General features: G+C 33.1%; 1 protein-coding gene across 1 annotated transcript in view; it reads left to right on the forward strand.

The window, feature by feature from the left end:
- NEK7 (NIMA-related kinase 7) overlaps positions 1-12,353 on the forward strand; it is a 99,682-nt gene that overhangs the window by 70,713 nt on the left and 16,616 nt on the right. The window contains exons 8-9 of the mRNA XM_011931691.1: positions 5,583-5,677; positions 9,757-9,870. Of these exons, the coding sequence (XP_011787081.1) occupies positions 5,583-5,677; positions 9,757-9,870 (209 nt within the window). The remainder of the gene's footprint in view (positions 1-5,582; positions 5,678-9,756; positions 9,871-12,353) is intronic.

The raw sequence follows: 12,353 nt of genomic DNA on the forward strand, positions 1-12,353 counted from the left end.
ACTCTACCATGGACTTGAATATAGAGGGGGATAAAAAGTAATTTTAACAAAACTTAATTAGGATAATTAATCTGTTAAATCTAAACACGCTATATACTCCAAAGTATATAAGTAATTGGTGATAGTTATCTGCTATTCAGGAAAATCTATTTACACCAAAATTGTATTTATTAATACATACAGTGAAGGGTTTCACCTCTGACTGCCTGTTCTAGTGAAAGGAGAAAAACAAATAAAAACACTTAAATTAATAACATATTGATATGACGTTTTAATTGCTTTTATATTGTCTCCCAGAAAAAGAAAGTTTTCTCTTTGCATGTTTGTGTGAATTTACTTGTATGTGCTTGTTGTACATCCTAAAAATGAGATAGATTTTTGCTTAAAAAAAAAAGCTAACTAAAACTCTCTGATATTGATCCTTGTGCTAAACAAATATTTGAAACCCCTTGGGAGGAAATTATGTTCTTGTTTTTGTTTTTGTTATAGGATTGCTTGAACTGCTGTTTACCTTTTGCAGTGAGACAAATGATTCTTTGATTTTGTAAAATTGCCAGCAGATTAAAAGCGTGGCCATCATCCAAGCTAGATACCAGAATTTTCACACTGGAGTCTCTTGAGTGTACAATTCGTGTTTCCCACACTATTTCCAAGTGTGATATATCCTCTGATTTCAACTTAGAAAATTAGTGTTCTTGAACTAGGCATTAAAACAGTTTCATTTTTGGTGCCAGGTGCCACCTGTGGTCACATACTTGTTTTTCCCACACCTTTCCTAGCACCTCTCGATAGATCTTTGGCTTATACCCCTTCGTTGTTCAGGGTGGTTTAGAGCTGTAAAGGCAGCATATGTTCAGTCAGTACTATAGGCTGCTTTCACTGATTTATTTTTAACTTTCAATCCCTTATTGACTTAAGTAATTGCTCTGGTAAGAAGCTATTATCTAATTTTAAACTGCACGTTTAACCTCCCAGCCGCCATAACAAGTATTTATTTAAATCAGCGTAGCTGCAGAGTAGCATAATTTTCACATGTGGCCCATTGAACCTGGACCCTTATTCCTGATTTTTCATATGTACATGCTGTGACTTTTAGATTTCTCTGCTTCTTAATTTGGAAAGATACAGATATTTTTTTCAGTTGTATTTCACAGTGGTCAGTTATACTGAAATAACCATCTGCTTAAATGCAAGAGACAAGAACTACCTGGGTTTGAATTCCAAGTCTACAGCTTACCAGTTTTATGATCTTTGGCAAATTATCCGACCGACTTCCTATGCCTTCTCTCTAAAGCAGTATAATAGTTGAAACATCTCATAAAACTACCTTATAATAGTTCCCGTTTCGTTGGACTGTGAGCCCCACAAGATCAAGGATTTGTCCTGTTTGCTTCTGTCAGCACAGGACTTAGAATTGTGTTTGCCATGCAGCAGGGCATGGTAAACTTTTGTTAAAATTCAGCAAGATAATACATAGAATGCATTTAACACAGGACCTGGAGCACAGCAACAATAACAATAAAATATGCTTAGGTGTTTTACCTCAGCATTATTAAAGCTCTTAAATGTTATCAGTTGCACTTCAAAGATGACAAATTTTATTTTATAAATGTCTTTTGCAGAAGAAATATTGATCTCCTACTCAGCCATTCGATATTGACCTCAGTACTCCTTACAATGAAATAAATGTGCCCTCTCTCCATTCTGTCTGCCAGCATAATTTCTGGGCTGACTCATGAGTATGAAGGAAAGAATGGAAATTAAGTCCTATTCCCTGAAGTTGTGTGTGTGTGTGTGTGTGTGTTTATATCAAACTGAGGTGTAAGATGACTTGTCTCCTTTTAGTTTTCCCAAGAAGGAATATTCAAAGCTTTCTTGTCTGTAGTTTACTCTGATTCTAAGAGAAATAAACTATATTTCTAAACTTAGTTCGTTTGTTTGTACTCTCTGACTTAAAACACTCTCACTCAGCTTTCCTAAGTAATAGTTTAAAAAGGACTATTTTTTTCCCATTTTATTTTCCAGATGGATTTTTGTAGAGTTTCTTTAAGTGCTACAGAATTTCAAAGCAAAAGGGACCTCAGAGATCAGCTCATCTTTCTCATCACTTTATCTTACAGATGAGGGAAGGAAATGAAAAGAGAAGTTGAATGGTCCTGACTAGTTAGTGGCAAATGTAAGATGTGAAAGAGATTTATCTTTCACTGGTTTTGTGCTGCCTCCCTTGTTTAAAGAGCACACAAAAAAAACAATCCAAAGCTAACCACATATGAGAATGCTTCAGTCATTCTGTTTTCTTTTTTCATTCAAATCTTTGCAGAGATTACAATGCTAAAATGTTAGCTAAACTATTCTGTATATAACCTGCTCTGATGAAAATTATTAATTTAGTGATATCGTCCATAATAACAACATGTTAGCAGAACTTGGTTCTCTTAAACATGTTGCAGAACTTGTAGATACTGGTCTTCATTTTATTCAGGATAAAGATTAGAATATATATATTTATGGAGTATATACCATATAAAACTTTTCTTATATAGCTAGAATAAGTCAATGTAATGAAAGGGATTTTTACATGTGGATGACTGCCTTAGTATATTTTAATGTGGTATTAATATAGAATAAAGAAAGGTCAGGTAAGATTTTTAGTTGTTACTAGTTTTCCTTTAATGTTAGCCTCTGTTTTTTATAATGTTATCATCCATTTCCTACTTTTATTCATGTCCGTAGGTTAAAGTGGCATAAGTGTCTGCTATTGCAAAATATACTCTCATTTTACCTACAATCATAAATTCTTGAAAGATAAGTGGAATTACATGTACTGTAGACTTCAAGCTTCTGAATACATAGGATAGTAATTCACATGATCATTTTAATGTCTAATCATGTCACTCCATAACTCTCTTTTCATGTACAGCTGTTATTAAGTCACAACATTCTTGAGGCAACAGAAATCGTAGACACAGCTGTCATGAATCTCTGGAAAAGTTTTTTGGAAATAATTATATCTTCATTAATTTTGAAATGTTGAAAACATATCACTGCATTTAAATGTACTGCAAATTTTCCTGAGCACTTAAACTTTTAGGCCTCTCTGCTAGATAGAGAGAGGTAAGGACAAATCAGTTTACGTGATGGGGCTGTACCTCTTTGCTCAGTGTCAGTCAGCGTAAGAGTCATTGTCCAGAATGGAGGGGCATATGAGGAAGCACGTCAGGAGACAGTAGAACCTCCCTCTTAGGCCTGTGTTCCCCAGTTAATTATGAATTTATCCAATTAATAATTATAGTGCAGAATACAAACTTACTCATATGACTTTTGGAAATATGTTGATCAAAGAGGTGAGTAGCATCCTTAGCTTTACATTTTAATATATACTAATGAATATATGTAGTTTAAATATTGAAATAAAACATGCTTATTTAATATAAAGAGGCTTGTTTTTTATAATATTAAGAATCAGTATCTAAATTTAAAGTATCAGTCTTAACTGAGTGTGTAACTTTTTGCAATGACCTCCAGCAGCTCACTGAAAACGGATTTTTGTACATTAAGATTTTTTGCATTTTAAATTTAGCTTAGTAGAATTCCTAATCATTCTTTTCCTCTGCTCCTTCACTTGGGTTGTCTTTGAGTTCAGTTTGTGTTGCAGTTAAGGTGTTATGCTGGGGCTAATCTCTGTAAAATGCTAGCATTTGTTCGTCTTTTTCCTTATCATCAATCTTTCACACTCATATCAAACCCCTAATGTATCAGCAGGTTTCCCAGAGCTACTGGTTAAAATTACCTTTGCTTTTGGTAAACTCTGAACCTTCAAGCCTCAGTGTTTTCAGTTGCCCCCCTGTGGATTCCGTGAAGCCTCTCTCTGCACATTCCTCACTGCCAGTCACTTGCTTTATGTCCTGAAACCAGGAGCAGAGCCCGTTTATTATTCTAACTGTACCTACCATCCTTCCTTAAATGGAGAGAATGTGTAAATATTTCCAATAATTGGTGTCACTTATGCAAACTACAGGTGAAAGTGGTTAGAACTCCCAAAGCTAGATAGCTTGTATTTATTTTACACAGTAATAACACAGATTCTTTAAACCTAGCTGTTTTCGAAAGTTCTTTGCTTTTCTGACACTGTAGAAATTGGCATATTTACCTGTTTGTTTTCAAAGTAAATGCTACAATTAAATAATCTATATCTTAGTTCGTCTCATTAATTTTCATATATTAATGGTTCGTATTTTATTTAAATTTCTTATCCTTCTGTTTGCGTACTTTTTTTTTTAACTTTTCTTCATCACTTTCATAAATACTTTTCTTTCATCCAGCCTGACTAGGGCTATCCATGATTAGTAAAAATGAATTCCAATACAGGTAGGATATCATGGGTCATGGTACATGATGTTTCCACCTTTAGCTTAGTATAGTTTCCACACATAACTATTAGGTTATAAATCTATTCTTTTGACAAACTGACTGCTGCCTTTGAGTATAGTGCTTTGATTATTGGTGTGAATCTTTTTGTTGCTTCTAACTAAAGACCCCTGTTCAGTATTGTTAGTCTTATTAAGATTTATAGTAAACACCTGGGGAGATCTTGAAAATTAATAGAAAAAGGGGACTGCCCTTTTCTCTTTGTGTAGCAACATATTTTTGGTAGCCTTTCCCTCAGGTAAATAAGATTCTAAATGTTCTTAAACTTTGATTTTCTGTTTGACAAAAAGCCTTAGACTAATGATGGTGAAATAGCCATCTGAGTTTGAAATTAAAGATACTCACTTTGAAAGTCACTTAAATATTTTTACATTTCAAAGTGTAACATATATGCTTCTTTTTATTTTCAAGTGTTTACTAGTATTTTCTAAAACAGTCATTAAAAAAAGTATTAGCACGTCAAAGCAAACAAACAAAAACAAAAATTATCTTGAGTGTCTTGTCTTTTAAAAGGTCTCAGTAGTAACAGTAACTGAAGACATTTTTCCAGAGATGCCAGTACCCTTTCACATTTGTTATTATATAATCCTTTGATGTACAAAAGTCTGTGATATTCTTTCTCAAGTGAAAGTAAGGTACCAAGTGCTATATCATTTGTTAATAGCCACACTGTGTTCTAAAGGATGTTTCTGTAAAAGTTAACAAATATGATTTATTTGTGCATACTCTACTAAATTGTTATATAATACTATTTATTTTTAAATTATCATGCTTAATTATTTGGGATATGCAAACCATATTTTTTTAAAAAAAATAAAAATAATAATAATGCCAGTGTGAATCATTTAAGTAGGTATTCTTGTCAGAATTACTTTTTTTCCCTTAGTTGTGCTCCCTAGATTCTTCTTGGATTGATCAAAAGGAAATAAAGTTTAACCCACCACATTGTTTTATACAGTTTTTAATGTACTATTTAAGGGTCAAGGAGTAAAGAAGAAATTAAAAAGTTTTTAGTATTCTCAGAAACAGCTTTCTGATCCTAATGAATTATTTTGGTGATGTTTTTAAATTCAAAATTTTGTATGTAATTTCTTACCACAGCTGGATCTGTATTTTTATATACCTCTTATTTTATTTGGTTTTTTTTTTTGCAGTTGGTACGCCTTATTACATGTCTCCAGAGAGAATACATGAAAATGGATACAACTTCAAATCTGACATCTGGTCTCTTGGCTGTCTGCTATATGAGGTAGGTAATGTTGATACATTCCAAATATTGATGCAGTTTTACTTAGTATATTTCCTCTATCCTTATAGTATATGCTTATTTTTTTCTGGATGTTTGAGAATCACCTTTTTAATTATGAATAATTTTCATTGGGTCAATAACTTTGTGTAATGGAATGTAATAACTATACATTCCTATACGTCTAATATATTTTTTAATTGTGTTCCTTTGATGGCAAGTTTAAAGCATTAACTTTTATGTTAATATAATGCCTTTCTGTATATCTTGCATTTATAAAAATATACATTTGAACATCTGTAAATCTTGATCCATGCATTATAAGAGAGGTATAATGGATTGGATTTAATATATGAAAGTATAGTAAATATCTTTATCAATATTTTATTTCACTTTTACACAGGTGTTATTTAGCATTAAGTACAGTATGCAAACAGATAGTTCTTCTAGGTTATCAATTTAGTTTCCATGAGTAAGAATTTGTATTGGTAAAGCTCAGTGAAATGCTCTCTCTTTTGTTCTACTGGTGATCATTTATCAAAGGAAGATGGAATCATGTAGGTAGGTCCTCTAGAAATGGTGCACTGTAATAATTTGGATGGATAAAAGAAAGCATGTTAGTAACACATTTTACATCTGTGTTGATATAAAAGTATCTCAAGCTAGTGACTTCTGTAATTTTGTTTTTTTAATTGAATGATAGTATTCTTAGGAATATAGGCTTCGAGTCAAAGCTGTTAATTAAAAATTAGTCTGTGTCTAAATAGGTTTTAATAAAGTGAGGAAATGTGATACATGGAAGCATTTTCATATCCCTGTGTAGGAATCATTTTCATATCCCTGTGTAGGAATCATTTTCATATCTCTGTGTATATAAGAGAAGTCTAAAGAGGATAAATAGAAACCAATGCATTTCCTACTATGTATTTCATGTCTCTTGTCCTCCTGACTTAAATGAAATATATGATGAAGTCACCTATTTTAATTGTGCCACCGTTACTTGGAAGTAGAGCAGCTTTAGGAGATGTTGTTGGACTTTTTAAAAATGTGTGTCATGATCTTTTATTATTTTATTCATTGCAGATTCAAATTTCCTTAATTTAAGGTACCTGAAATTATTTGTTTTGTCCTTCCTACTGAAGTGACTAACAACTACTTAAAATGAAAGGATTTTTAAATATTCTTAAATAAACGCATACTTTGGATAATTTTTGTTATGAAACATTATGAGTCAGTAATGTAACAAAACATGTTTTTATATGTGCCCATGGGATTACAGGAAATTATGCTCATTGTTTTATATTTTGTTAATAATTTAGTACAATGCTAACAAGAACAGGATTGATTATATTGTTACTATAATGTTTAAAAGTTAGTCACTCTGTACATTTAAAATATTGTCTGTTTAGTTAACCTTAGATTCCTTTAGGCCATAGTCTAATATTATCAAAGCAACATTTTCTCTTCAAATCCCTAAAAGTAAACAGCAAATTGGTTTCCAATAACTAGATTAAATTTAGCCATAAAAAGAAAAATTCTGTTGAATTTTAGAGGAAGTTTGCATAATTATTTTAGGTCTAGCAGACTCATGTCAAAACTGAAATAATTTATCACATTTTGAATTTGCCTTTGAGAGATGGTGTCCCATTTTTAGGCGGACTTAAAATGCCACAGAAATAAAAATAACATCTTTGGACATTCCTACATCCATGAGTTACATGTATTGTGGATGATTTTGAGTTAAAGTATCTATCATGCTGACGTTAGTTTTCATCTCAATGCATTTTCTTGATTTCTCCATGCAAATCTTTTAGAAGAACTAGAATTTTTCTAAAGCTTTAATTTAACTTTATGTTCTGTCTCCTTTCAGTTATGTTTCAATGTATTGTTAATAGAAATACCTAACAGTTTGGCTTTTAAAAATTGGTCATAACATCACGTATTTTGTATTGTACGCACTAAAAAATTACTATTAACAATGAAGACGTAGGAAGCCTTTTTTGAAAATGTATTTTAAACTCAGAAAATTAGACTTTCAAATATTCCTGAAACCTCAAAAAAAAAAAAAAAAAACTAGCAGTACAGTTTTAATTGATATGCAACAAAGTAGACTTTACTAATTAAAATCAAGATGCTGTGCTTTTGCTACATGGACCTTTACATGGAAAAGTAGGTTTTACACATTTCCTTTATTGTTCAGCGCAGCAATTGCATCCTTACAGGGTTGTAGGTTGGTGGCTTACAGTTCAAAAAAAAAGAGAGCTGCCACCAGCCCCGAAGACAGACAGTGGGCTTTCGTCCCTCCGACACCCCCAGAATACTAATCAGGAAAGTCAGACCCTGGAGGTCAGGGAGTAAGTCAATCATTCTAGCGATCGTCTCAGTGTGGAGGATCAAATTAGCCTGAAAAATTCAGCTGCTGGGAGGAGAGGGCGAGCAGCTGTCAGGGGCAGCATCGAGATGCACTAATGAACCAGATGAATAGTGCAAAAGCTTGAAAATAAAAACAGGACAGTTGACATTTTTCATCTGTCAAAGCAGGAGATGCATGAAAATATACTATTCCTGTTTAACTCCTTAGGGGACATTCAGACTTTTTTTTTTTTAACACTCTGCAGTACTGAGGAAAAGGACTATAATGAACGCCTAGAATATGATAATGAATATATGTACATTTACTTAAGGTTTTGCAAACACAGAGAGACTATAGTTTATGTATACAGTGTATTTTTAAGGTAACATTTATCTTAAAGTGCCCTTGCATTTAAAACAAAAACTATTATTATTATTATTATTATTATTGTAGTTCTTTTAGAAATTTCCTCTCAGAGCGTTTTATAAGATTGGGGCATTCAGATTTTTTAACTTTTTTCTCGTCATGTGAAACAACTCTTCCTAAGGTACTTCTATATAGTTGTGTTCACGTTTTATGTAAAACATAGGCAAGATGAAAATGTGTTGAGCTACTTTCCAGTTTTGATTTCCAATCCCATCCCCTTCTCATCAAGGCTCTGAAGGAGTTAAAGCTCTGTCTGGAGCACAGAAGACAGATGAGAGCCATTTTCAGCTTGTCCTGTCCCCACTGACGCTCACTGAGTAGCACAGCATGGACTAGCGTGTTTCACACACACTCTGCCTGTCTGGGGAATGTACACATTGTCCTTCCAAAATCAAACTTATTAGCACATGTAGAAAAGGGTGACTGACTTTGGGGCAGCCTGGCACTCCGTGTTGTATTCTTGCTGCTGCGGTTCAAAGATTTAGAAGGTTTTGAACAGGATGCGAACATTTTAAATTGAATTTTTAGTTTGTAACCCTGCTTACTGCAGTACTTGCTTGCACTTTAAATGTCAAGTTAGAACCTTGTCTTAAAATAAATTTAAATTCAATAATGTCTTTTTTAAAGTTGTTCATCCTTTGGGTCACGTTTTTCTGCATAAAAATCTCATTTGGAAGCCTTGAATTACAGCTGTGACTCGTAGAGCTTTTGAGCATATTTAATGTTTTTGAGACATTATCAAAGGAAGAGAGTTCTAATTCATTGTAAACTATTTGGGGATCTGTTATTGCATTTAAATTGCGAAGACTGTTTTTTCTCAGAATAACCTTTATCTTTAGAAACTATTATGCAAGACAAAATGCTCTGCATTCTCTTCCCTGTGCTAGATTATATTTCAGCTTTAACTTCAGTTTCATGTTTGTTCTATGATTGAGCTGTACCTTGCCATGACTGTTTTGTTGTAAGATACAGTAGTTGTTTTTATGTCATTATAGGTACAAAGAGTTTTTAAATTGTGTTATTTTTCTTAATATTGTTTTATGTTGCATTTGTATAAAGAAATATGTTAACTCATTCTCTATTTTAGGGCATTTTAAATGTCAGAAAAAAAACAAAAGGTGCAGAAAGATTTTTAACTCTTAATAAATTTCCTCAGCCTGGGATATTCATAAAAATCAAAATACCCAGATAACTTTATTTTAAAATATTTGTAATTATTTTCTACTCCTGTATAATATACTTGATGAAATCACCTTTTAAGTTACCATGTAACTATATCAGTTTCATTGGGAGCATTTTACAGATGGCTGCGTTACAGAGTCCTTTCTATGGTGACAAAATGAATTTATACTCACTGTGTAAGAAGATAGAACAGTGTGACTACCCACCTCTTCCTTCAGATCACTATTCAGAAGAAGTAAGTCATTTTCAGTCCACATGTTCGTCTGTTGTCCATTTTGCTAACATTTTTATTTTATTAAGAAATTTTACTTTATCCAGAAATGAAAATGAATGGTATACGTAGCAGAACTAGCACATTTTATTCTGTTTTCATTTTCTTGGAGACTTGCTGTCTAAAGAGTTGACTCTGCAATTCATGATGTGTAGTAGACCACAACACAGCATGTGGTGTAAAATTGGCCACTTTCTAGGTGTGATAAGAATAGTAGCTGACTCTACAGTGTACTGAATAGTGCAAAGGGCAGAATTAATGCTCATACCTAGGCTCTAGTTAATCATCATGTCTGATGGCCCTTCATAACAGGACTAACTCCTTATTCTCACAGTCCTAGACCAGCACACATTTGTAATTTTCTATTTTGGCAGAACTCCCCTTTCATCCATGTTTTCCAAAGCTCAAAACATGCATCTCTTAACTACGTATCTCTGACCCTTATTCTTTAAGCTTTATCTTCCCTCCTTTGACAATACCTGTCCTATCATCACCTCACTGCTATACCCAGATTCTACTGGGGAAATGTTTCGAGGTTATCATTGTAGACATGTTTAAAAAGTGTGTTAGCTGTGGCTGAAAATCTTAGAAGGCTACCTTATTAAGATCTGAGTCTGAATGCTTGCTTGCTTTGGTAGCCCATTGAAGTGAGTTGTTTTGGCTCTACCCAGTGTCCAGTCTTTCATTGAACAAAACATCTCCCATTTTAGCCTAACGTAGCATGATTTTACCAATATTTAAGGAGGATATATGCAGAATAGCAGTATCTCAGGTCAACTAAAATGTTTCATATTAGCACTTTATGAAATACTCATCAGGGACCTACCCAGAGAAAATAGTGTCTTGAGTTAGGACATTGCACCTTCTCACGAGCAACAGATTTTTTGCCTCAGGAAAATGAGAAAAGAAAAAATATAAAACAATTATAATGTTCACTTATTAGGTAATCATGTCAGTCTTCCTATTGTGAAACGAATAGCATTGGGTCTTAGTATTATGTAAGGAAATTTGAGTTCGTGTAACTTGAATAATAAATATCTCTAAAGAATTTTCACCACATGTAAAGCATTTGTGTTCCTATAATATAATAGGCACTTTTTCTTCTGGTAGTTTTGATACTGATAATCGGTGATGCCTGTTTTTTTCTCCATAACATTCGTATTCAGGTAATTAGAATAAACTGTTACACAGCAGTGATGATGATTTAAAAGTATTATCTTTATTTGATGTTAATACTATTATGTTAGCCATTTTTAATTACTATTTTGGGTATAGACTATAAATATGGCATTTCACAAAACCAACTTCAGAACTATAGGCCTGGAAATACAGTAGGGTGTGAACAATAATGCAAAATGATAGCAAGAATGTCAGGGGCCTTTCTTTGTTGTGTCATTCATGCTGTCTTCTTTTTTCCATGAAGCGCATGAATATTTCACATATCTGCATCCTCATCCCCTATTCTTCTTGACTAATTTTCAGACTGTCTGAATTTGCATTTCACATGGTAGCTGATTAGGAGATGCCGAGTGCAGCAGTGAAGCCTCAGCAGGCGGTTACCATGGTGACCTTCAGCAGGATTTTAATGATGATACCACTAGTGGTTCGTTGAAGTCGGCCTGCCTGCAGGGCTACTTCACTGCAGCTAAGTGTGAAGTTGGATATGCGGATTCTCAGCCAAGGGGCAAATATCAAAGTCTGGCCCAGATAGAAGGTCTTAGAGTTGGGAAAGGAAAATAGATTCCACTTTTTACTTCACTCTATATAGTTACCAGTTTCGAAAAGAGCTATAAAGCAAAACACATTATATGGTGTACTTTCCAAAAAAGTGTGATTCCTCACATTGGTAAAATCTGTTGTCATTTCCTGATGAAATAGAAAGCTGTAGTTTCTAGGTAAATGTGGAAAATAATTCTTACTAAAGAATTGAATATAAAAATATGCAGACTGTATAACAATGTTACTTTATTTAGTTATGTAGAAGAGTTCTCAAAACAAGAACTTTGAAATGCAGATTTGCTAATAAATATTTTCTGTCCTTAAGCAGGAACTCATTATTCAGAATTCATGGTAGCCCAAAATCCCAAATTTGGTAGTGCGATAATGTCTCAAATTTTTTTATAAAGTAGACTTTTTAAATCTTTTAAAAAATCCAAAATACCATTTAATTTGTTACTATGACAAAATACAGGAGCCAATAAAAAGTGAAGTACAGAGTTTTTCAACAGTGAACTTTTAATTAAAAGACAGTTTATTTTGTTAATTTTATAGCTACAGTGATAACAGACTGTGTAACTATTTGAAAAATAAAAAATCAAGCAAATCAACTTATCAAATACGTATTTGAGAGCTTACCAAATTTATGTAACTACTGCCAAATTTTTAAGGTTACTGCCCAAACAAGATTTTAAGGGAAGATTTCATGAGATTACTAGCTATACCTGCCA

Source organism: Colobus angolensis, unplaced genomic scaffold, assembly GCF_000951035.1.
Source record: "Colobus angolensis palliatus isolate OR3802 unplaced genomic scaffold, Cang.pa_1.0 Scaffold91, whole genome shotgun sequence".
NCBI lineage: Eukaryota > Metazoa > Chordata > Mammalia > Primates > Cercopithecidae > Colobus > Colobus angolensis.